The sequence below is a fragment of the Pieris napi genome, chromosome 2, assembly GCF_905475465.1.
Source record: "Pieris napi chromosome 2, ilPieNapi1.2, whole genome shotgun sequence".
NCBI classification, from domain to species: domain Eukaryota; kingdom Metazoa; phylum Arthropoda; class Insecta; order Lepidoptera; family Pieridae; genus Pieris; species Pieris napi.
The window spans coordinates 8,316,465-8,344,228 of record NC_062235.1 but is presented as its reverse complement, the minus strand read 5'-3'; the positions used below and the strand labels follow the sequence as shown (position 1 = coordinate 8,344,228).

At 31.4% G+C, this 27,764-nt stretch overlaps 1 protein-coding gene across 1 annotated transcript; it reads right to left on the bottom strand.

The window, feature by feature from the left end:
• Positions 1 to 1,101: 1,101 nt before the first annotated feature.
• On the bottom strand, positions 1,102 to 27,764 carry LOC125061793. The gene is made up of 8 exons (XM_047667392.1): positions 27,531 to 27,764; positions 9,142 to 9,217; positions 7,543 to 7,737; positions 5,441 to 6,792; positions 4,213 to 5,013; positions 3,048 to 3,236; positions 1,905 to 2,038; positions 1,102 to 1,532 (listed from the first exon to the last, which is right to left on the bottom strand). Exons 3-8 carry the CDS (start codon positions 7,735 to 7,737, stop codon positions 1,291 to 1,293), a joined length of 2,913 nt encoding a protein of 970 aa, XP_047523348.1. The 5' UTR covers positions 9,142 to 9,217; positions 27,531 to 27,764; the 3' UTR covers positions 1,102 to 1,290.

Below are 27,764 nucleotides of genomic sequence, written 5' to 3'. Positions count from 1 at the left end.
AAAGTATTGGTAATAAAATAAAAACAAATTTTCATAAAAACTTTATTAACAGAACATTAATTATTGCACAAATATCGCATTAGCAAGTAGATTCTAAATATTGCACTGTCATTGCACAACGTCAAAAGTATAGTTAATAACAATATAATTGTATAAATGTTTATTTACACTTACAAAATAATGGAACATTATTGCAGGTTTCACTTATAAATATTGCCTACAGAATAAATTAAAAGTTATTAATTACATCGATGCAATAATAAAGATATTTACATTGATACGGTTACATGTCAGGCAATTCATGTTGGCAAGGATTTCAAGTTAATTTTATATTGGGGTCCATATAAAACCTACTTAATTACTTTCAAATTAAAAGTAAAGTAAATATTTATGGTCTTCTTCACAAATAGTTCTCGTCTCAAATGCTTAAAGTATGTTTTGTCGTAATTATTTTCAAAATGACACGGACTTTCAATAGCCTACATTATATGATTATTCAAATAAAATATATATTCATAAATACAATATATATTTTTCAAATGTACGTTTCCTTAGTATTTCGGATTCCGCAAGGGCTTATTATGATAAAAATTATACATGTGTTTTAAAAACTGACTCAAAATTAACTTACGAATTAAATACATAGATAAATAATTTACGGCCTTAATTAAATAAGGTGGTAAATTGATTGAGATACGATATCACATACATAATATGTGTGATTCACATAATCGTGCTAAGTAACATTATTATGAATGCTAAAATAATTTAAAAAAAATTGTAAATCATAATGAAAAGCAAAAAAAATAATTTAATATAATTTTTCTCTGTTAAGTCGTGAATGTTGGTATGAGTTTTCATTTAATTGTTACAACAATATAAAAAAAAATATTGAAAATGGTTGAATTTTTAATTAACAAATCTATATTTGCATTAGCCTTTACTACTTTCGATGCACCAAAGGAAGAACCCATCATTTTATTGATTAAAATCAGAACATACAATGAGAGAGTTTAATAATAAAATTTAGTTGAGTTCCTAAATAGGTTAAATATAATAACAATCTAGGAACTAGAACTCTATCACTGAGGTGATAGAGTTCCTCCATATTCCTTTATTGTCCTGACTTACATGGATTTTTGGGTCAAAGTACATTAACTGAACAAGCAAATATTAATTGCGGACAAAAAATAATTGCAGTCGGAATTCGAACCTACAACCTCTTGAGAATCGTACGTTGTCCCACACTTGTACAATATTTATTTCGCAAAAATACGCACAGTATCCATTTTAAGGAAAGTATCCCAATGTATCTTCGAGGCTGGCATTTCTGCTCAAGGGTCTATGGTCGAACATGGTCGCGAGGGGCGGAGCACCACTTGGGGGCAAAGCGCCGGGACGAGGTCGCCTCCCTCCCATCAACGATCGTACGTCAGTCCGTTGCGATAATCTTACGTCCGCAAATAAGGCCGCCATTTCGGCTGACTTCTTCACGCTTAGGGCGTCATGAGAGCCCGCGCCCGTACTTCGGACTGGAATTGTAAGAAATTATTTTAGAGTAAAAAAAATAGTGGCGTAAAAATATAGTGGTAAAAAAATAGTAATTTTTTTAGGACTTGGCCTCAGATTTCTGTATTTGTTTCGGGATAGTTTTTTTATCTAAAGGCAAGTAGGTGAAAATAAAAATAAAATATGTTTATTTTGGAATATAAGATACAGGTATCACTTATTCTTTATTAATTATTATTATAAAATAATGGAATAAGTGATACCATCCATAATTCGTGAATAAGAAAAAAATTAATGAATGCACCTCATAGATATAGTGAAGGAAATCATAATTAACACAACTTTAGACTTCAAGAAGACACAGAAATATATCTGTTTAATTATAAAAGTCATACCAGTAAGGCGCTGCATGTTCCTTGCTCTTGTGTCCCGCGGTTTGTTCTGTAAAAGTAACTCGTAATCCAACGCGAGGCTGTCTGAGCTGCGTGCGCGTCGACGTTCTTCACGGCGACGGCTTGACGCGCCGGATCTGTAAATTAAAACATAATCTTTGGAACTGCTTCTATTTCAAATTATGGTATACGCAATAAATTTATATTATATACGGTTTCCGAATTAGAGGGATACTTAAGTTATAGGAAAAATCGGTTGTCTGTAAAGTCGGTTTACTGACGATAGTTGAACGTGACAACGTCGTAAGAAAATACTGATGGAATGGTTGCATTCTTCAAAAGAAAATTTTAATTTTATTTGTTAGATAGATATTTTGTATGGATATGGAGAAGGAAGTAAATGGAAATCACAATTGAATTGATCAAGTTACATTTATTTGTACGCATAAATACAATTATTATTATGTCAATTTTTGTGTGCAAGCGAGAGCGCGGAACGAGTGCTCTCGCTTGCACTTCAAGCCTTAATGGAACGCCTCAGAGCGAGGTAACGCCGCATGAGTCATGTTTTTTCGTGCGTGCAGCCGGCTCCATCGAATTATAAGACGTTGTCACGTCAAAAAGTATATCACTAATCACTATACTCACATAAGATTAATAGTAATGATTTAATAACATTAAATAAAATTGTGCAGTGTTGGCCCACTGCCTTAAGCATGCAACTCTCATCTCTGAAGTCGTGCGTTTGAATCACGGCTGTGCACTAATAGAATTTACTTTCTATGTTCGCAATTAGATCTTGCTCCTACGGTGAATGCAATAATGAGGAAAGCGACATGTCAAATCCTAAACGCGATAACATTTGTCAAACACAGACTTATCACCTACTTGTCTATAAAATAAAAATGATCGAAGACATTCTCAGAAGAGATTGTTTTTATTATTAATATCATTAAATTGATTTTCATAGAATAGAGTTCTGTAAATAGGCAGAAGGCTCGCCTGGTGTTGTGTGTTATAGTCGCCCCTTTACACACATTTCTAGAAAGCAAAATTATTCTTATGCCTTCTTCCATTATTATCTTAATAAGCTATCAAGAGACGGATAAACACATAAGATCTAAATGTAATAAGAAAAAAACTCACCTGCTTCTAGTCTTCCCATCGTGATCATCAAAAGCCCGTCGCAGTTTGTCCGTGTACGTCGCACGCCCACCCTTCAAATACTCTAAGCTCTGTGCGCTTCGACGCGGACCTGCGCAATAGCACTTGTTGCTATCTTCACAGCTTTCAGAATCACAGCTGCAATAGCTATAATCTGCTTCGTATATCTCCCTGAAAATTAGAACTTTACGTTTAACCTAATTTAATTTGTTAATATTGGAAAAGAAATGGACAACGACTATTATTTACCCAAGTTAATAAGTCAAATTTATTTTAAATATCAATGAAATCCCATCTTATAAACAGGATCATTTTAAGATTCATTTCATACCTTTATCATTTAAGTTTGTTTGTTTTAATGCAAATTAAAATTTATGAAATTTAAAGAAACTTCTCGACTCGGTTCGAAGTAGTAATACGGAAAATAATGTAAATTAATTCCAAAAGCGCCCAATGAAAGTGACGGTATACGCTGATTTCAATTCTAATTAACTTAATAGTGGGCACAACAGAAAGCAGCCAATAAAAGTAAAAATTTGTACGAGGAAAGTCCTATTAGCGCGATTATAAATTCATAGAGCTAAGTAATTTTAATTTGGTTTAGTTACTCATGAGGCGTCTCGAGCCACAGACGAGCCACGCTCTGATAAACCACATTATATTTCTTCACTTAGAAACTCTAATAACGAACTATAAATACCTAATAAATAAGGCACGCATTCCTTTGCGTTAGCGAATGAGCCTGCTGATATAATTAATTCTTTTCGCGAAGATGCACTCTTATTAAATTCGAATGATATATATGAAGTAAATGAAAGTAGAGAAATGCACGAAAAACTTGTTCGAGCGAAACTAGCTTAAGGATATAGAATTCAATTAAAAGGCGATTACAAAGCTTTACGACGATAAGCTAAGCTTAAAGTAATTTGCATAGTAAAATTATAAATATTAATTTTATTTTTATTAATTATAAATTGGAAATATATGTTTATAATAGTTTCGTGACATCGACTAATCTTTTAATTAAATCTAGATTTTAAACGCAATTAATTGTTATTTCAAGATAACGTTTATAAATCACCGAAATAGAAAGGAAGAAATAATGTGAGAAAGTGCTGATGTTTGTCTAAATTACTTGTTTACTTACTTCGAACATTCTTTACAATTTTTTCCTAATAACTTCGCCTTCGCTGAATCTTTTCCGATCTCTATACCCGAGCAATAACATTTGGATTTGCAATCCTTCAAGGAACAATAACATCTATCCATGCAGCTTTCGGATTCACATTCGGAGCAAGAAACGTAGCCACTTGAACTATTGCGGTTTTGGCATCCCAATCGATTGCTCAGCGTTAAAAAATCCGAATCTTCAGAGGAGGTTCTCTCTCCGGGTCTCGACAATTTTCCTTTTCTTTCGGAAACGTGGACTTTTTCTGATCGTCTGGAATTTCTTTTCATATTTTGTCGTTTTGTTGTTATCACCGGAGGCTCTTTAGGTTTAAACTGTCTCAAATCATAACTAGATGTAGAAACTGAACTTTCAGAAACTGGTTCTTTTACTTCTAAAGCATCATTTACTTCCACAGCTGGTGCTTTCTTCTTTTCTTTCTTTTTCCCAAACGGAAACCTAAATACCATCCGCAGCCCACTAGACCCTTTAAAAAACTTTCTTCTCTTTATCTGAAATGTATTACGGCGTAGAATTTTCTTCTTCTGTTTTTTCATTATTGCTTTGCTATGCTGAAATATTTCATCTTTAGTTAGCGTTACCGCTAATTTTAAGAGAAATTCTTTATAAATGGGTTTTAAATCATTGAAAGACATCCCGTCTGGGTCGATTATGACGCTCAATATTTCATCCATTGAATGTAGGTTTTCTTGTACTTTGAATTCGTGGAATAATTCATTGAAACCCAATGGTGAACCCCCGCCTTTCTTGCCGTTATTTCTGAAAAAGATATTGATTCTAATTAATGATTATGATGAGGATATAAAACAATTTAAAATTAATGAAGTTATCAGTCATGAATGTAATAGTGCGGTTAGCACGCAATGTGTTAAATTCGACTTTGCAAGTTTATAAGTTAGGTAGCGGATGGTTTAGTAGCCATTCAATTATTCTACTGAAGTAGACACACAGGTCTACTATTTTTTTGAATTGAATACCCTTGGAATGAAGGCTACACATGGCAAATAAATAAACAACTTTGTTGATGTACCGTTGTCTAAGCTCGTAATAGACGTTCTAGAAAGTAATTGATGTCATAATATATTGGTAAGTATTCTGTGTTTAATATTGCGTTCTAATAGTTGCAAGTTCTGTTTGGTTCGATAAAATAATATAGGATTAGGGATATGCAATAAAATAAACATACCTATGGCCTATAGATTTATACCGAGTCAGTCCACCTGCGTTGAGAAAGCTGCCAGATCTTGGTATCGCTACCTTTGTAAGAATATCTCCAGTTTCACCCATTAATTGCCTGCCACTGTGGGTTCTTCTCAAAGGTTCCTTAGTATCTGATGTTTGAGATTTAATCGGTACTGGAGGAGGAAGTGTTGGTGGGCGTTTTATACTCTTTCGTCTTTCTAATTCACGAAATAATTCTATTTTTTCCGATACCTTACTTCGAACTGTTGATTCACTACTGCTTTGCGGATTTTGGGGTAAGTTATTTGAAACTTGTGGTAGTTTTTCCATTAGCTTTCTCTCACGTGCTACGCTCTTATCTTTAATTGAATCTAATTTAGCTCTTACTTCCTCGACAGTTATACGCTTCGCATCAAGAGGAAGTACGGGTGGAGATGATATTGATAATTCTTTAAAACTATCATTTCTTGATTTTTCTCTGAACGATTCACTGGCTGAAAATCCATCAGCTCTATCACTATCACCGCTATATGATGAAGTGCTACGTTTTTTTCTTGGCGGTCTAATTGGAATATCATTGACTGTAATACTGCTCGCAATGCTCATACAGCTGACACCATTTCGATTTTTCAGTTTCTTATTATCGGTATGACCTTGACGACTCATATGTGACATTAGGGATTTGTATAACGTGGCTGCTATAACGATAGCATCCTCAGTCGTCTGACATACAAAACCATGACACTCAAGTTGTTTAGCGACTCCAATCTTCCTCATCACAACAGCGAAAAGAGGTGAATGGGTGTTTTCGTTGTGGGAGAGGATATATTTCTTTTCTGATGTCTCCAACGTCTTAAATAATGCTTGACGGTCTATATTATCCGGATCGGTGATTAAAGGCAAAAATGCGTAAGTTGATTCGTTCGCTTCTTTTTCTGAATTTTGGACGACAAACTTTACTGCCGACCAAACCGCTATCGTAGGGAATGGATTCAATTGTTCTAAGTCTCCTTTCTCACCTTTATATCGAACTTTGAGTCCACTCTTTGATATTTGTAACCTACCTGTAAGTGAACTTTTGTTTCTAAAATTTCTTCTGTACGCAAAATATAGATCCTTTAGAGGTTTTTGTAGTCCAGAGAGGCTTGTGACCTTACTCTGCAGTGGAGTAGAACCAAGATAGTGCACATTGAATTGGTGTTCACCAATCGTGTCTGGCTTTCGTGATTGTTCCCCCATTTCCGCAAACATTTTCGCTATACGATCCTGGACTTCATTATTGATTTTTTTAATCTCTCTATCGCAGAAACCGCTGTCATCCTCTAGTAACGTTGTTTTACCCCGCGTGATACTATTCTGTAAATATATAATTTACTTATTATACACAGCCCAAAGTGAGTGCCAACTATATCCAACGATTTAATTAATAAATAAATTATTTGTTTGTTAATGTAACGCTTACAGCTCTAAGCCCTATTTTATATATAGAAGAATAAAAAAATGGGAAAGGAAGATGACCAAAATTTTCCAACTTTTCTCGTAGGAAGTCGGTTGTCAACTACTCTATAATAAAAAGTTCCATCAAACAGGAACTCAAATGTACATTGCATTGTTCCTACATTTTATGTTTGATTAATGTAATCGTTGTGTAGAAATTTCCAGTCCAACAAGAAATACCCGTCTTAAATCCGTCAATTGTTCTTCAAGAAAAGTTTTATAAAAAGTTTGTTCCTCTTTCGAATACCAAATTTTGGATAGTTAGATTACATTATTTATTTGGATATGCCGCTTAAGCCGCTTTTGATTTTATAACAAACGTTTAGGCCTTAACAAAAACGATCTCACTCAGTTACGCAGTTGAAGTATTAGACATTGGTTTATGGCATTCATAATTGAAACTATAAAAAGCACCCGTACATGTATGATATCACTTTTTAACTACTAACACTAAAGCAAAATTTTAAGTTTCCAAAATTTTTTAAACCACCTATTTTTACCTACTAATACGGTACAACATTGTTCAATCAGAAATAGTTGTAGAAAAGCAATTTCTAAATACAGATACTTGATAATTAACATAATACACAAACACCAAAACAGACTAACCTTACTATCTCTCCTGCCTATATCCGACGTAGATCCATACTGTTGACTGCTTACTGAGCGGCTATCGTCAAAGAGCGCGTCGATCTTCTGCTTGTAATGTGAGAGGGAGGAAGCACAAGACGCACGCGCACGTGGCCCGTCATCCTCGCGGCCGGCTAGGTGGAAGCCGACTGATGTATCATCGCAAGTTACCATCTGGGGGTTAGAAGAATTAATTTGCATCTAAAATCAACCATAATTAAAAGCAATAAACGCGTAAATGCAACGAAGAGTTCTATTGTTAAATCTGTTCCACTGTTTTCAAATTATGAAGTTTCGGCTTTATATAAATATTGAAAACCAATTTTTAAATTCTTTTTTTAATTTTTGTTCCAAATAAAAGTAAAAAACAAACTTCTAATTAAAAAAATTGGTTTTACTCTTCTGCCGCATATTACCGCATCTAGAATTACATATACATATTTTAAATCGCGTTACGCCTTTAAGGATCTATTTTCCCATAACCGTGAAGCATGATTTAAGTAAAAGAATATTATTGACATAGAGTTCAAAGAAAGCACATAATCACCATGATAGTTGCTTAACTGTAAAACATAAAAGTGAAACTTTATTTTGAAAATTTTCACTCGACCGTGATGTAACTAACGGCGTTGAGATTTACGCATTCTGTAAACTTACGTGAACGATTTAAAATGGTGACCGGTCAGCACTCGTTTAAGAAGCTATTTGAAATTCTATTGTTACATAAAACTTGCCTCTGTCCGTGGCTTTGCTTGCGGTATATTGGGTAAGGTGATGACTTTTGTGATTAAGTCAATAAGTAAATAACGTGGAAGTCATGCTATTAATTGGAAAGAATCAATTCTACGGTTTTATTGTTAAAAGTCATAACTATGAAATTTAAGTATATAATATAATATTAGTAGGTATTATACCTCAATTGAACGGAATGTCATTACGTATAGCACTAGTATCGGACTCGTTAAAAAAGTACATTATCTGACGCATCATTTGCATTGAATAAACAAAGAAGGCATTTGCAATGAAGGACAAAGAGTCCCATGAACTATTCATTTTGGTAAAAAAAGTTGAAACAAATCCTATTCCTTTCAATCGTTCAATACTTCTTATCAGTAAAAGAAGAACCTGTTCGTTAACTTCTTAACTAAAATATATACTCAAGTATGAAATATGAACGCATGTATAATTTATTGCATTGTCAAGATATGCAAAACTTTCTCCAAAAAATATTTTGATTAATAAAGATGGTTTGAAGGTCTGATGACATGGCTTTTGCCAACTTTCACCTGCCCGTTATTCCATACCGAAGCTATCTATTGATTCGAACTAGACATTGAGTATAAAAGCAAAATAATCACACAAACTGTTATACAAATCTATTTTAGATCTCACATTAGAAAATATTTCGTATCCACAACTGAATTTTAATGAAGTTTTTTACTCCAAACATTTATAAAAGAAAACGCGAAAGTTTGTAACGAATGTTTCTTATTATTAATATAGTTATCTTATTTGATAATTTTATTGTTGTGTTTTAATACTTTGTAAAGTTGAACTACTAAAAAAAGTATTTTTTACCTCTGCGGCTGTGCATGGGCCTCAGGCCCATAGAGTACTAGCATGTTGTCATAGTTCCATCCACATTTCCGAAATACTGTAAACAAGCAAAACCTAAGATATATTTATCCGATTTTTATTTAAACATTAACAAATTAAGAATAAGGAAATAACAGATAAGGAATAAATAAATAATAAGCGTTGCCAAATATTATGGTTAGCCAACATTAATAATTAAAAAAAAAATTATGTTTCTATATGTAATAATATTAATTATGTTTATAATGTATATTTATGTACAACATGCATTTATATAAAAGAAACAAAAAAGTTCACACAGCACTACTGAATCCTCATAATATAATATTTAGATTATTGGAAATTACAAACGTTGTGTTTATAAACAATCTACATATTATTTAATCGTTTGCATGAAGGCTCTCATAGAGTTCGCTACTATACTTGATTTTTTCATTTTTACTAGAGATATGTTATTGAGTAGGTTATTCGTGGACAATATTTTATTTATTTTAGTTTTATTTAGTGCCAAGGCCAACATTTTGTAAATTTTCTAGCTAATATTTCTTAAACTACATTTATGATTAACAAAGTCCTTATTTTTACTTTCATTACAATATCCTACTAAATATACTGCTGTGTACTAAAAGACCTCTCAAGATAACGGATTACTCTCGGACTATTCTCCACTAGCCGTAGTTGACTGAACTTAAAATATGTATAATAAAATTTTACCAAACACTTTAGTCTGAGTTTTTAATTGTATTTATTGAGAATATTGTTTGATAATCACTATCAATTAGTCAAGTCTACAGTTATACAATTACGTAAAAGTTTTAATAATATTATGATACTTACGTAATATAAAGTTAAATGAATAATTGTCCGCGATTAATAACATTTCATAGTTCGTTTTGTCAATTAACACAAAACGATTATTCAAATTATAGTATTATGTGAAAGTGAGAGTACAAATTATCATTGTAGTGAACTACGGTTAAAATGTAAATTTTTAAAACTTCTGGCATTTGATTTATTTTGTTTATATTTTTGTGTAGAAAGTTTTTTTATATAATAGATTGTCGAATCAAAATAGTATTACGATCGAGGACTTGATGAACTTTCTTCGAATGTAACACACTTCCATGTTTTGTGTCTAATTAGTTATTAGAATCACTATTTCGGTGTTAGGTAAAATATACAGTGAGAAAAATAAACAAAAAATGACTTCTTTTAATATACTTACTTACAATTATTGTGTCGAATTTAGCTTAACACAAAAAACCTGATATATATCTATATCATACGTAATAATAGTTGTGAGGTGGTGGATTCACCTTTTCCTTTTTAGGTAACAGAAGAATAAAACAAGCGTCAGTATAGTACAGTCCATTAGAGTAGTTCTTGCTATTACAGAAAGCTTTAAATGAGAGCATTCGGAGTGAATGAAATAAAAAAATCTAAAATGAATAATAAGTTTCCGTATTACATATTAATTTCATGATTTATGACCGTTTTAAGCAAAGTCAATATTGCGCAAGATTCGCTTGATGAGAACCGATGTTTTATTGAATAATTAGCCAGTGTATTGTTCCCATTACATAAATACTTCCGCCAACAATACGTATACTCGATGAATGTGTATTTAAAACATTATAACATTTTTGTTATATTTAAAAGCAAGATAACAGTTAATTATGTACGTATTATTTTTTCTGCTGCTGATTTTTATTTGACGGCGCAAAATGTATTGATGGTTTATTAAGGGTTCTCCTTAGGGTGGATATACACGTTGCTTATGTAGTACATATAACCATGCTCTCAGGGAAATGTACAATTGGGGCGTAAAGTTGCCTATTATTTTATATGATACGATGACGCATATAATATAAACTACTAAGAACATATAAGCTACATATAAACATACTCCAATACTGGAATTTAAGCGTTGAAGAGCAAGGCCATATTTCACCATGTGTCTTATTTAGTTTGATAGCCTATTGCCGGTTTTATCGCGATGTTTTTCTTCACCGGACCAAGAAACGTTAATTAGTGACAAAAAAAGAGGTTCGAACACACGACATCAGGGTTGATAATCAATCATACGGCTTACTAGAAAGCTCACACTCTAGTTTGATAGTCGCCAAGCCTATTGGTTATTTTTGTGACGAAATGTTGAAAAACAAAGCAAATGTATATACGATACATAGTTTAACATAAACTGTATTAAACATAAAATATGAGAATGCTAAATGCGTTTTCATTATAGTGTGGAAATGTTGGTTCATTGTCGTGTGTTAGAGAGAAGTTGTATTATGTGGTTGGTTTTCTCTTTATTGTCTAAAAAGCTGTAAATTTTACCACTGCATAGTGCTATACGTGTAGGTACTTGACATGGTAAAATAAAAACACGATGTTCGGTAAGGATTAAATTTGGCCATGAAAAATTATTACACTCTCGAATTATTGTGTGCAAAAATGCCTAAGCCGATACTTGTAAGGTATTTATTTTATTTTTTATTTTAAGGCAAATTGGTTCGCAGTTTACATGTCATTGACCTTCGATATGTTGTTAAAACGTAAAAAAGTATGTTATTGAAAAGGTCCATCTATCGTCGTTTTATCTCATCAAAAAGAAATATGCTTAGTTTTGACATAAAATGTAAAACCTCCGGTCAACTTTATGTAGAAGTAGTCGATCGCCTTTCTGTATATGGTATTTGGAACCGGCATTACTGGCCTAGTTAAGCGTAAAAATTTCGTGTTAAACTCACTTGAACTAGTATGTTCCGTTATAAAAATTGTTGAATTGCGAAAAAGATCCTTAATAAATAGCGTACATCAAACAGGTCGAAACAATTATATGAATTAGCCTCAATATTTATGTAACACTAACTTACACGGAAAATTTTGTACACTGTTTTTAAAATTACTTGGATATTTATTATTTTTATATTATAAAAAATTGGATTGAACGCATCGACCGAATCATTCAATAAATTAATTTGAAATGGAGTAAAACGATGTTTCCAAAAAGTCACATGGTGGTCAGTGGAATCGTTTTATAATTTTAAATCAATTTATGGTCTAAGATCCCGCTATACAACGACCTTCACCGAGATGCTTATTTAATGAAACGTATTTTATATTTAATTTAATATGTCAATAAATATAATCCATATGGGTTGTCTAGCAAATTTCAGTCCAGAATATGTTTAATTAATAATTTAAAAAAAATATTTTTTTAAACATTTCACCGGTATGATTATTAGATAAATTCTATACCAATCGTAAGTATGAAGCCCATAGAATATGCAAACTTTATGCTGCCCATTCTTTTCCGGTCACAACTATCGGGTTGCCAGGTATAAACAGGTAAATCTGTACTAGCATTTGCAACGGTCTGTTTATTGAATGAAATTTAAATGAAATTAAAGATTATTTTATTCTGAACACGGTGGTATAGGGTTGGCTGCGAAAAATCAGTCCAGAATTGCGGTTGTCGAATTTTAAAAAGTAAAATATTGCTCCAAGTGAATGTGTGCGACTGAGAGATCCCAACCGACCATCCCATGCGATAGAAGAGGACACAGCATAGCAGCTGTTTAAAGTCCGCCCACTTAAAGAAAGAGAGTGCGCATGCTATTTGGGCTTGGAAAAGAAAAGGATAGCGATGGACTCGTATATACTATGCATCATTTTGGAGTAGTTTATTATTTAAATAGAGAAATAGTTATTTAATTTTTTTTTATCAATTAATTATTTATTTGTATATTTTTTATGTGACACTAAAGTATATTTACATCTTTAGTAAAAAAGAAGGTTCATATATAATACTATATAATACTAGCCTGATTAAAAATATTGATTGAAAAAAATTACTACATGCAAATTATAAATCTATAAATATATGTGAAACTTGAGCCTGAGAACTGCGGATGGTTCTTAGATGAATATTTAAAACCAGTAGGATTCATTGGGGATCATACACCTTTAAAGATAGAAGACAATGTCGAAAAAAGTGAAACAGAGAGTGATGACGAAGAAGATTCAGAAATTGAAGATCGTAGTTTTATGTCCGATGACTCGGATTCTGAATAATTTAAAAAAAATTGTATTTTTAATTTTTTACAATAAATAGAAGTAATTTTTTAATTGTTGTTTTTTTATTTTGTCTTCTTATAATAAAAATAAAATTTGCAAGATTACCCTGATTAAAAAAATTTACTTTTATGGGTTTTGAATTTTTTCCAATAGTTTCAATTGATTTCAATTTCTCTGTTTACATTTATAGATTTATAATTTGCATGTAGTAATTTTTGTAATTTTTTTCAATCAATATTTTTAATCTGGCTAGTATTATATATGAATCACTATTAGGGCATCGAAACTCGGTTCAATTTTGAAAACCCGGGTTTTCGGGTCTAAGAGTAATCAAAACCGGGTAGACCGGTTTTTTCAAGCATTTCGGTCTTTTTATTGATTTTTAAAAAAAATGCACTAATCTGCGTTTATATATCGATTTCCTACAATGAATACAAAATATAAAGGATGAGGAAGAATTTAAATAAATGAAACAGTACTTAATAAATTACAAAAACAGTTTTAATGTTTAAAAAAGTGATAAAATTTATTTTTTTCTTCAGAATATCTTAAAACTTAGTAAGTAATCTAGTCTTTTTTAAACCACAGACTTGCAGAGATTAGTTTAAACATTAAATGAATTATTTTGGTAACATTCACTTATTGTATTTAAAAGCTAATACAAATAAATTCTTCATAAGACATTTTTGTAGTATCACAATTAATTTTAATATTAATAAAGCTCTTCTTCGCATTAACAATTAAGTAACGAATAATTCTAGTCTTCTATTCTAGTATAATTTAAATTGCAGTCGTTTGCTTAATAATTAGGTCTTTATATAATTAACTAAAATACTAAGTAAAAAGTAGTTATGCATTTGACACATTATTTAAACAACATAGCTAAGACATAACCTCTGACAATCTGACCACTTTAGAAAAAAAGAGAAGAACGCTCTCGCTGTCGCGTACCGCCATTCTCGAAGAGTGCTATTTCTACCCTCACAGTAGTAAGCTAATCGTCTGATGGACAAGCTGATCCAGTTTCAGGAGCATTATTATCAGTAGCATCAGCTTGACTTAACTGTGTGTTCAGTTCCTCTTCATTTGTCGAAGTAGACAACTGAATGTCAATTTCTCGCAGGTCTTGGTCTGGCGCTGGTAAATTTTCAAGAGGTATATTTTGTTTTTTGGTTGTGCGTCTAATCAGATTAACAATTTCGTTTAGCATTTAATTACCTGTAGGCCGATAAAAACAGTTTTATCTTCATTTTGAATGTTCTCAAAATATTTACCCGGATTTGTCAAGTACTGTAGTGTTGCTTGAGTTAGTATTTTTTTGGCGTATCGTTTGTTCGATGCAGTTGCCATTTTTTTACTTAGTGGTGTCTTCATTGCATCCATTTACTTCAATGCAAATTTTAGGGAAACATCAGCTATAAGTAATGTTGCATCGCGTCGACATAGCGCCTCGACGACAGTTTTAATAACATCCAATATTTTTTGGATCTCATCTTTATTTCTCCAGTCACCATCAGTAAATACAATATCTGTTTTTAAATCAATTAAAGCTTTTAATTAAAAAAAATTATCACCTACAACACCCCGCACAACGCGCGACGAGCTTCGCTACACCCTCACCTCTCCACTGCTCCACACTTCATTCTATGAATCACGTCTTGAGATGGACGCGCGGAACGCGAATTTAACTTGCAAGGCTTGTTTTATTGGTAGGAACGTAGCAACCAAGCCACTTTTTACGTTTTAAATAATAATTTATCAAAGCGTCTTTTTATTCAATTTACTTATTATTGCATTCGAAGTGAATAAATAGCAATAACAAAAGTATTAAAAAAACCCGAAAAACCCGAGTTTTAAAAATTAAACCCGGGTTTTTTTGAAAGCCTCAGAACCGGGAAAACCCGGGTTTTTTCGGTCCGGGTAAACCCGGGCTCGATGCCCTAATCACTATAACCTTCTTTTTTACTAAAGATGTATATGTTAACGTAAAATTGTAAATACCGTTAGATTGTAATCTATCTCGCGAGATTATAAACTGTCGAAAGATTGTGAACCTCAGCGTACTGCTTACAATTTAACGTATTATTATTCGGTAGATTATAATCTATCGAAGTGAAGCCGTCAAATTGTGAAACGGTACGCACCTCGAGCGCTGATTGGTCGGCTTTATAGTAGACCGTTATATGTCCATAGAGTTAGGAATGAAACAAGGGTATTGGTCAAATAAAATGAATGCACTTCAAAAATTTGTATTTATTACTTAGTAGGTAATCAATAATTCTGACATCACATGATAAAAAAAAATATATTAAAATAAAAAAATCAGAAACGTAACAATATTTTCTCTTCAAACACAAATTAAAATTGAAAAATTAGTTCAATTTTCTTTCATTTCATTTCCAACACTAACTTAGTTATCATTCAAACTTCTTTGGTCAATCACAGATTAATTTTACTTCCCAATAATTTCATATAACTAATTCTAAAGCTGTGAGTTACTTACAACATGACATCAATTTACATTCATCAAAACAATCAATTTACATTCGACAACAAACAAACAAATATGGTGGCGCGGGGCATATTCTGTTCTATTAATCAGCGCGCGAGGTGCGATCCGTTTCACAATTTGACGGTTTCACTTCGATAGATTACAATCTACAGAATAATAATACGTTAAATTGTAAGCAGTTCGTTGAGGTTCACAATATTTCGACAGTTTACAATCTCGCGAGATAGATTACAATCTAACGGTGTTTACAATTTTACGGTGACATATATATACTTTAGTGTCACAAAAAATATACACATAAATAATTAATTGATAAAAAAAAATTAAATAACTATTTCTCTATTTAAATAATAAACTACTCCAAAATGATGCATAGTATATACGAGTCCATCGCTATCCTTATCTTTTCCAAGCCCAAATAGCATGCGCACTCTCTTTCTTTAAGTGGGCGGACTTTAAACAGCTGCTATGCTGTGTTCTCTTCTATCGCATGGGATGGTCGGTTGGGACCTCTCAGTCGCACACATTCACTTGGAGCAATATTTTACTTTTTAAAATTCGACAACCGCAATTCTGGACTGATTTTTCGCAGCCAACCCTATACCACCGTGTTCAGAATAAAATAATCTTTAATTTCATTTAAATTTCATTCAATAAACAGACCGTTGCAAATGCTAGTACAGATTTACCTGTTTATACCTGGCAACCCGATAGTTGTGACCGGAAAAGAATGGGCAGCATAAAGTTTGCATATTCTATGGGCTTCATACTTACGATTGGTATAGAATTTATCTAATAATCATACCGGTGAAATGTTAAAAAAATATTTTTTTTAAATTATTAATTAAACATACTCTGGACTGAAATTTGCTCGACAACCCATATGGATTATATTTATTGACATATTAAATTAAATATAAAATACGTTTCATTAAATAAGCATCTCGGTGAAGGTCGTTGTATAGCGGGATCTTATACTATTAATAATTAAGACTAGATCCTGATATTGAATTTCAAATCAAGTATCATAACGTAACATGTTAAAGGATTTGTTTAATAACAAGCTAGTACGATTCATTCGACATTTAGGTACACATATTCATTTCAAGGGCAATGGGATCAAGTATAGTAGGGATGCCTACAAATTCAAATTTAATGACGTGGAATAAGTGATACATGTATCTTATGTTCCATAATAAACATATTTTATTTTTATTTTTATACTAGCTGGCCTGGCGAGCATCGTACCGCCTAACAGTCGATTCTTTATTTTTTTTAAATACTTATTCTGCTATTCGGGACACCGGTCTAGCTAAGATAAAAAAAATAAAGTTGATAAGACAACAAATACATTATGTCAAAAAATAAAAATTTACCTTCCCGGAACCCCTCCACTAACACTTGAACTTTATGATATGGTTTTAAAGTTCAAATTGACTTTTAAATATTATTACGAATATTATGTATGGGAATATAGAAAAGTGTTGTTTTTAGACTTTGTCACTCAATTTTTTTAATTTTTCTCTCCGTAAGAACCATCCTCGTACTTCAAAGAATATTATAAAAAAAGAATTGGCCAAATCGGTCCAGCCGTTTTCATGTTATGTCGTGACAACGGAAAATGGGTTTCATTTTTATATATATAGATAAGTGTAGTAGAAGGTACGAAGTAAGCAATGTATAAGCTATATAATAATTATATCTAAAATTTTCGTAGTTATTTCGAATTATTGCAATGGTTTTGTTGCATTATAAAATTGTAAACACATTCGTTATAAATTATGCTAATTATCATAAGTGTCAACAGAAAGTATGCAGTGAAATGAATGATTGATGTCTCACGTACATTTAGCATATCGAGAAACAAGTATAATTATAGAGTTGTTGTTAGATTCATAATTAGTTTAGACAGGTCATTTTCTTAACATGAAGCCTATTTAGAATCTGTAGTTTCTGGTAATTAAAACAAACAGCTAATATATCCGTTCTATTAAATCTGTGCTTACAAATTATGATTTATTTTAACAACCATTATTCTTAACTAGTTAGCAGGATAGGTAACGCATTAATATATAGTGTAATTAACTATTAAATTTCGTTTAATAAATTCATTTAATTAAATGTTTTTAACTACTTATACAGTTTGTTAATATTTAATGAAAAAACATACTTTTATTTTTTCTCTCAATACACATACTTCGTTGGTTCGTTTAATTATTACAACTCAGATAATGTCTCAATAATTTCAAAATATATTTTTTAAGGAAGATTATTTTACAACATTACTAGTGGCAATGATCGAGCATGCATCAATAAGACAATCGGATAAATCGACGCCTAGATTCAATCAAAAGATTGCAGATAACGGGGCCTGGACCGTATCTTACTGCCCTGCTGTAGGCTACAGTTAGTACCCCACTTACTGTAAGCACCGTGAATTTATTACGAAGTTTCACTGTCATCTTACCATTAAAATTTCCCCATTTACCGTTCACGCATCTTGATAATTCTGGTTTTCTTGTTCGATTAATTGCAGCAGGTTTGATATTATGATTTGTACTCGTTACTTGATACAGTTTTTATTTAAATTGAGGCTAAATAAAGTATGAACAACGATTATAAATATGCAAGCGTAGACAAAGTAAATTATTAAATTAAAAATAATTAGAAAAATATTAATAATTAATAGATCTACTTAACACTAAAGCTTCCTTTGAATTATTGCTTCTACGAGATTTGACCATACTCTGCCTAAATAACGGTTAAAATCCTATCCTAAGTATCTTAAAGTCTAACATTTATTATTCATTCCAAACTGCAATTGTGTCTAGGATGTATTAAGATCTTACTTAAAAACATTATCATATCAAATATGAGGAATGTCTAATGGATTAGTAGCATTTTCTAAAATTAACAGCTAATCATTTCAAGATGTTAATATTTACGAGTTTTCTCGTCATCTCGTGACGTTGTTCACCCGCTTTCACTGAGGGACGCACTGAGGACAGACCACGCACGCGCAATACTTTTGATTTACTCTTGTAACTGGACTTGAAAAGTTCTTGTGACTAACTGACAATCTGATGTACTTAACGAAAATTCATGGCTTTAAATGAATCTAACCTTTAAATCGCCTATGTGATGTTAGGAAAATAAGGATTTGTTTTTGTTTTAAAAAAAAAACTTTTTTTTCGGTTTTTGTTTCTAAGACCATCCCGTTATCTCAGAATGTTGTCCTACGGCCTACAAGTAAACACTTGTACAAAGAAATAAAACATCCGATTTTCCTACGTACCTTAGCATTGATTTTCTCATGATTACACTCAAGGTCGCAGGCCTCAACAATTTGTTTACAACCTTCCTTATTCATAACCTACTTAATTTATACATAATCTCCACAAATTTTGAAATTTGCCATTCTTACACAATTTAATAAAGTTTCTCAATATGGAAAAGTATTATATTACTAAACACATGTTACAACGTTACAAGAATAAAGCCCCGTTATTAAATGAATCGCAGGCTAGATCTAGGTTTATAGGCACATAGGCTTAGCTCATTAATACGCGATGACCTATCATTACCTAGAGATAACATCAGACTGTAATATCTCATTTACTCGCTTTTTCTTAGCTTATATTCGCCAATCGTGACCTGATCTACTTAGATTTTAAATCTACTTTGCTTTGTTTAGGGTTGGAAAATGTGTTTAGAATTATCAGAATTTTTGGCATCTTTAAAATGCAGTAGACTTTTTCAAATATACTTTTTGACGTTTTTCTATACATTTTGTAAGCATTATAGTATAATTTAATTATTTATTATTCAGAATATCAATAACTGGTGTGGGGAAATCACAAATGTTTACATATTTCTTAAATTCTGTTACTGTTACTAATTTTATTTTATTATTACTATTGATACAGAAAAATAAATCATCGTCTCCTAGTCTAAATGTATAAATTTAATTAAATTTCTGTGGAGATAATTTATTTATAGATAACATAATACAATACACCTACATACGGCACGCCAACTTTATTATAATAATTCTTCAAGCGCAATAATTGTAATTTTTATTGTTGTTGTTTGTTTGTATCAAATGTAGTAAATAAGCAAATATTCAAGCTTTGATAGACATCTTAATAATATTGAATTTTAAGCAAATAATTTGATAAATGACACAGGCCCGCACAAATTATATTTTCATCATAGCCATGTGCACACTCAGAACCGGTTAGTTATGCAAATGAAATTATAAAATATATTTATTAATCTCCAATTCGAAGTAAAAGCTTGACTATTAATCACACTTATTAAATTTGTTTATAGTGAAAGTGATAGTAATAGATCGATGCTCTATGGACGGGTTTTACATCGGTACTGAGAAAATTTCCACTGGGAAGAGATATAGATAGAGATATCTACTTAGGTTCAAGTCACATACAAAAATCTTATTTAGATATTTATCTTATTTTATATGTAATGAGTAAAAATATGTTTATTGAGTACAGGTGGGTAATTTATACTTCGTGATAATACATTTGTAGTAGAATATATTCTACAAATTGGTATGAATTAAACGATTTAATCGCAACAGAAATGTAGAAAGTTAATGTTGACGTTGAATTGAGTTTGAATTATTATGAGACATATGAAGTATTACATATATTATACAGTACTAGATCAAACTAGCTCACATATGGGTTCACCGAGCCTAAGACTTAGTTTTTAAAATCAGTTAGGTAATTATAACGTGCGGTAACAACTGTACTTAAGCATTTAAAGCAGGAAACCCCGAGGCGTGACAATCGCTGGGTGATCTAGTCTACGGAACTGTGTTGAGTACTTATAGACTGTTGCTTTAGTGAAAACATTGAGGTTTTAATGCAATATTATCACCTGTCAACGAACATATGTAAACGAAAATAAACAAACTTACTAGTTCACGTTATATAGCCTTAAAAGTAAATATGACATATATGTATATAAGTATGTATTTGCTTTCTTATTTTAGCTCCGCATCCGAAAAGTTAATGACATTGTATTAATTGTTTGTTAATTCATTCATATCACACTATATTTAATTTCTGATACAATACAATTGATAAAAATTTGGGTACAAATAGAAACAATATTCGTTTAATGCGTGTGCAATTCTAAATCGTCACTACGCACTACGCACTAAGTGACAATTCTACTATTATAGTAAATCGCAGCTTCCTTACAGATGTTCCTGTTAGTTTCAGGAAGCACTAAAGCTAAATTATGTTTTTCATGTAATTTGCATATAAATATTACGTTGCATTAAGTAATCGCTGTTACGTTGTGGCTCATTACAAGTAGACTTGTTACAACATTTAAAAAATGGTTTATCGTGCAAATACCATGTATTACAACTTAATGTTTAACTTGATGCGATACTTAGTTATGTAGGCAACCGTATTTTTGTCTTTGATATATAAAACAAGTATTAATGAACTGTTTGGAAGAACTAATAGAATTGTATACCTCTAGACACACAACTGTAAATACGATTACCTCGGAGTAGTTATTGTTCGACACCATGCGTCGAAATGCGATACATTTTTGTCACTGTATCCAATTCGGTATGAAACAAAATCTGATAAAACCAATTACATAATAATTTATATTTCATAAATACATTACATTGTATTATTAACCCATTTTAGATTATGTAATAGTTACTATTATTGAATTTCAAATTCAATCATATATGTATATATTATCATTATGTATAATTATCAGCCTAGTCGTTTAAGTAAATGGCGCCGTTTAAATCATGAACATCTTTCAGGCCGCTAGAATACGGCGCCGTTTAGTTAAAAGGCTTGGCAGTTAATGAAACGGCTAATTAAGCTAGTTGGCTGCGAAATATATTATATATATATAAATTTAAGGTTCTTTTTTATCAACACTTGGAACCCTATTAAATAGTGTATCACATTTGTAATACAAGATAGTTGGATGAATAATATTTCAGAAATTAATTTTAATAAGTTTTAAATAAGTTTGAGAATAAGGAGGTTTTTATTCTATATTAAAAAGCAAAAATACATTAATTTTTCCACAAATTTCCTAGAATTAAAATCCCATTACGCGTAATCAAAGCGAAGCGAGTTCTCAGGAGATTCATGCAATTTCCCCTAGAAAGTTACCTGAACATTGCTACGCGTACGATCAATCATTGACTTATAAGGAAAATTTATAACATCATCTACATATATTAAAAGATTATTAAAAGTATGTCAATATTCAGTCAAAATAGGTAAACAGTTCAGCGATATAACGGAAATGCTGTAACTTAAACGCAACTTAGTCGAAGAAAAATTTATCGGTCTAATATCACTGTTAACTTAAGAACTTATCAGTATTTTTCATCACAGTAAGCAACATTTGATAGAAAGAAACGAAAGATTTTTCATTATATAAAAGAAAAGGGATAGAAATCTTTGTTCTAGTCGCTTTTATTTGGCTGTATTCTTGGCTAGCTGTTTTCTTATATGATTTCGTATCCTAGTATACTTTTTCCCAAGCACTGAGGCTATGTCTACATTTTCAGAAAGAAGAAGACCTGATTGTACATGCAAAATTATAATTTTTAATTAATAATTTGTCGCATTTGATATCGAGACCCTTGGTCCGTGGATTCCTAGTGCTGTAAGGCTTTTTAAGGAAATAAACAAATAGTTTAGTTGACATCACAGAAGACCGAAGAGCTGGCAGATACCTCGGACAAAGAATTAGTCTAGCTCTTCATAGAGGGAACGCTGCCAGTATCGTTGGAACCTTGCCTAAATGGACTCCTTTTAATAATATAATTTAGTTATTATATTATATTTTTTAAGGTTATTAAGTATTACTTTTCTGATATTCTGTAATTTGGTTGTTGTATATAATACTGCTTTATGACTATATTAACATGGTGTATAATGTAAATCACGCAAACTTGTATCACAACATACATGAACTAATTATATCAAGGTAAAATTTTGATATCTTTAAAATGTAATAAAGTATGTATATTTAATCTCTTAATTTTAAGGTGACACAGTTAATACTGACCGAAATTACTGAAATTCGAAAGTCGGCCAATTACTTTTTAGCAAAAGCTTAATCCCCATTTATCAAAACAAAAAAAAAACTGTATTGTTTTTATTTCACCTTTGACATTACTTTCACTACAGCTCGAATAGCTTAAAATAATAGTCAAAAGAAATGCCAAATCATTTTATATGAATTTTCTTGACTCAATGATGAATCGAGATAATGTGCTTAGTCATGAACTTGAATCCTTGACCAGTTAAAACCGAGACGTGACGGACAATAAGTGAAAACAGTGTTCAAATGCATTCGCTTTTGTTTCGACAATGGCTGTTTAGCAATTTTAATGAGCTCAACGGCTGGTTCCTTTCTTTCGTACTTCCGACGTAACAGTAGAGATCGCGTCTTACTTAACAAGTACTGTTATTGAAGGATTATGGTCTTCGCTTTTAACGATGCATCAAAATGTATAACGTTGTGAACATGATACAAATTTTCTGCACGCGGTGTACGGTGTATTGGAATTATAGTAACTTCTTTTAAGTTCAATTTTGTCAGCATCGTTATATTTATTAATTGATTATAATTCCTTTGTGAGTGCGTTTACTGTTAGACAAATATTGGTTTGCGTTTAGAAAGACTAAATTTCAGGTGTCAAGAGTTTTTAATAAAGCACAAGTCATTCTGAAAGTATGTTACAGATTCTCATTAGTGAATGCAATCTCTACTCATCACTTATACTTATCTTTGTGTTAACACAAAATTAATGCTTAATTATATGCAATTACTTTTTTTAATCATTAATTTTATTTGACATCACTGTAATCTAAATCAAAGTTGGTAGTCCGGTTTTTTTTTGTAAAACATTATATTGTTATGAGAAAGGAAAATATTTAGACAATGAATTTGAAACTAGTTTTCGATTCTTTCTGAATATTTTATGCAATTTTTACACAAATCGTTAAATTCAAGTGTTATCAACAAATTAAATCAGTGATTTACTATTCATGAAAACTTTATCATAAAAACTGACTTTCTAACATGACTAGAAAAGATAACAACTTTTATATATTCGTATTAGATAGTTTGTCTACTAACCTGTTACCTAACGTGATTTTTAATAATTAACGCCTAAAAATTAGCGGTCTGTTTATTTATCTCTAGAAACGTATCGGTTTAATAGGCAAATAAGGCTGAACTTCTTAAAAATATTACCAAAACAATATAGAATATAAGAATGACCAGTACCGAAATGAGTAGACACTTAGAACCATGTCTAAGGGCATCATTGCTATAAACATATTTTAATCTTGTAGCAGCCTGATATAACAGAACTCATAAAAAAACGAAAGTTAAATAGTGTAGTATAATTTTTAAACGATACGTTTAGAAAGAGTTTGTTATGCGAATAATTTACATAACAGGTTTAACTTTAAATCACAGAATTAACTATGTAAGTTTCCTTTCCCCTTGACGGGGAAAAAAGAAAATAGAGTCCAATCTTATATTAAAACTTGTGACTCTCAAGCCTGAGGCGATACGCTCAAATCCCGGCTTTAAACCAATGTTTTTATTTATTTACGCCATCAATACTACGGCTTGTCGTCATGTCCATGTGATTTTTTTAGTATTTCTTGTTGGAATTTGGAAACAATTATTTGTTTAATATGCATTTTCTTCAGATTTTCCTTTGTTTTGTAAACTTTGTGGGTTTCATTTATATTTTTTAGTTTATAGTAGTTAAGATGTACAGATTTTAAAGATCCTTTAATCAAAATAGAAAAGCGAAGAATAAAGTTTTTACGTGATTGCAACATTTTTAATTATATACTTAGGTACGTATTTTTGGTTGGCAATTGGAAAAGAATATAGAAATTACTAAAGAATATATATATGTGGGTAATGGGTATTGTGTCGAACTCGACGTTCACACACAAACATTCTTCTTTATAAAAATAAAAAATAATCAAAGTAACAGATGCAATCTGAGGCCATTATGTATATTTTGTTGCGCCACTGAAATATTATTTATGCTAATAACTACTCAAATCGTTTTTTATAGATGGCTGGCGTTATATAAAAATCTAGGCCCTACAGTTTCACCTCTACGAGTATATAGACTAAAGTAACTTTAGAATCTAAACCATTAGTTCCTGTCATTAGTTCGTTTAATCAAACGAACAAAAACAAGTCATTACTAAAAATGTTTGGCTAAAATAATGCAAGATATTAATGGGAGCAATCCGTATAAAACATGGTTTTAGCGTAATAGAGAAAATAACTAATCGAAAAATTATAATTTAATAAATTCATTTTTGCACTTTACACGAGACACAAAACGATCACATCGCGATCGCAGATGATGTATGATGTTTGCTTGTTAATAATATGTCTTCTTATCTAACCCTAATATGTATTATTCTGGAGTTTAATTTCGACGAAGACTGATTTTGATCGAAATATAATATATGTGTATTTGTGTAATTAAAGAGTTACAATTAACACGTAACAAACTTGAAGTTTGTTTACACGCATGGTACGTCATAAGGACTGGTAAGACGCCTTCTACTCTAAAGAAGCGCTTAGGCGGATTCTTGTACTTATGAATGTTAAATTTGATTTTTAAAGCCAAGGCTTAACAGAATAAAAAATGTATAGGTTGTATAGTCCGTAATAAAAAGTCAATATTAGAATAGTAAAGATAAATATTGTAAGAAGCGTATTAAATATATTACTAGCTGACCCGGGACACGTTGTTTTGCCATGTAAGTATATTATTTCTAGTAAACACTTTTCTAGTTACATAAAAATAACTATCTACTAATATAAAAAATAGGAGTTGATCGTAGAGGGGTGAAAATTGATTGTATGTATTTTTGTATGCTGTATCATAAAAAAATAAAAACAAAAAATTGGTTTAAACAATAAAAAGTTTTTCTTTGAGGTGGACAACCCTTATCACTTAGGGGCTTGATAGTAGCTGATTCTCCGATTTACTGAATATGCATACAAAATTTCATAAGAATCGGTCTAGCCGGTTCGGAGGAGTATGGGAACGAACATTGTGACTCGAGAATTTTATATAATATATAAAGATTATAGAACTGTTTTGATTTTGTCACTAAAGTTGATACGAATATATATCCAATACAAACCAAATTTGTTCGTTTGCGATTAAGCTGTAAAAACATAACAATAATATGTAAATATATGTAAAATATCTAACTTTCACATTTATAATATTTTATCGTAATATGGTCTAATTGTTTAAATATGTACCATTATATAAATTTTCTGTAAAAACATTCATCCAAGCTATTATTTTGAAGTTATCAAACATAATTTATTGCCTTAGTTATTATTTAATATATCAATGAATAAATAGTCTGCTTCGTTTATAGATGGACACAAAAAAATATTGTAGAAATTGTAACTCGTTTTTATCTGTCTTTTGACGCAAAGATGTGTTGATGTTAAGTAATCCGAAAGGAAAACAAAAAATTTTGCATCTTCCTTCTTCAAAGGAGCTTTGAAGATTAGACAATGGGTCACATGGTTCAGTGCGGCATTTTGAGATACTAAAAAAGGAGCAGTTTTTTCGTGATTCTAGAATGCACATGTATAAATCAAGACTACGGAATATGTCTAATGTATGCATTTACCAATGTGTATACTGAAGCTATCACCAAAAATTTGTCCCGTCTTTTCAGCAGGCCCGGATACAAGTCAGCTTACAAGTAACTGCATTAGTCTACTACGTAATAGTCAGTATGCATAACTCAACATCAACATCAAGGAAGGCAATCGAGTTTGAATTTAGTTTTATCCTTCCGTATTATTAAGAGTAGAGGCGTCGTGAGCTTGCGCCTCTGAATACTGATGGTATGCGTTCAAATAACGGCTATGGAGAAATTGATTTTTCTTTCTAAGTGCGCATTTAACACTTACTCGTATGGAATAAACATCGTGAGGAAACTGGCGTGCCTTAGACTCTGCCTTAGAATCAACTGCCTGTATCAGGCTAGGCTGCCCTACTTTCTTATTAAGATTAATCATCATATCATCAGACACCTGAGGCCCTAAAAAAGGGTAGTGCTTCTGTGATTTTCCGTTTTATTAAATAAAAATTTGTCTTTCACTAGTATTCTTTCCTAACTGAAGCCTTTTCCCGCTACTGAAGTGCTCTTAAAGCGAGATTATAAACAGTATACAAAGACTCTACTAAAACTGGGATTTGTTTTGTTGTAAGATTGTCTCCTTGTTTTAAGCTACGTAGCGTGCTTATATATACAAAGTCTTAAAGAATTTGAGAAAACCACATTTTTTCACGCTTTATCATAATAATTATTCAGATATCGTCCTCAGTACTATTTTGTTGTCAGTCCGGTTGACTGGAAGAGATCGCTCGTTGGCTTCGTCTGTGATTTTATGATTAATAATACTATTTTGTTATATAATACTCCAGTTCCCAACCATTTGTTTCAAAATCGATGATTGAAGAGTTCGTAGAAGAAGTCAGCGTCTAATATAAGATCTAATATAGATTTTTAAGTTAAACTTAACGTGACGGATTCCTAACAATATTTTCTATCATCGTACGAGCAAGTTAAATTGCGCAAATAAAAATCAAATTTAATATATAGAACGAAAGTAAAATGTACAGTACAAGTAACCAAATATCTAAAGAAACTGTTAAAGTAAAACCACTTACCATTATAAGGAGTTTACGAATAATCCAAACTTGATTACATAAATCCGGAAAAAAATAAACAAAATAAACTGCAAATTACGCACTCACAGAGAAAACACAACACAATTTGAAAATGGAAAACAATTAGCGCGGGAACTGATCATAAACGTTTATTTTTTATTGACTTCAAATTCCTCGGATGCCAGCCGCAGACTGCATGTATGTTGTATATGTGATGCGTGCTTTGTGATTGCC

Excerpts from the sequence above, each read along its gene's own strand:
- LOC125061793 (XM_047667392.1), bottom strand. The coding sequence starts at position 7,737 with ATGGTAACTTGCGATGATACATCAGTCGGCTTCCACCTAGCCGGCCGC. Across the intron at positions 5,014-5,440 it reads TATAAATCTATAGGCCATAG|AAATAACGGCAAGAAAGGCG; the intron begins GTATGTTTATTT and ends TATCTTTTTCAG. Across the intron at positions 2,039-3,047 it reads GATGGGAAGACTAGAAGCAG|ATCCGGCGCGTCAAGCCGTC; the intron begins GTGAGTTTTTTT and ends TTTAATTTACAG.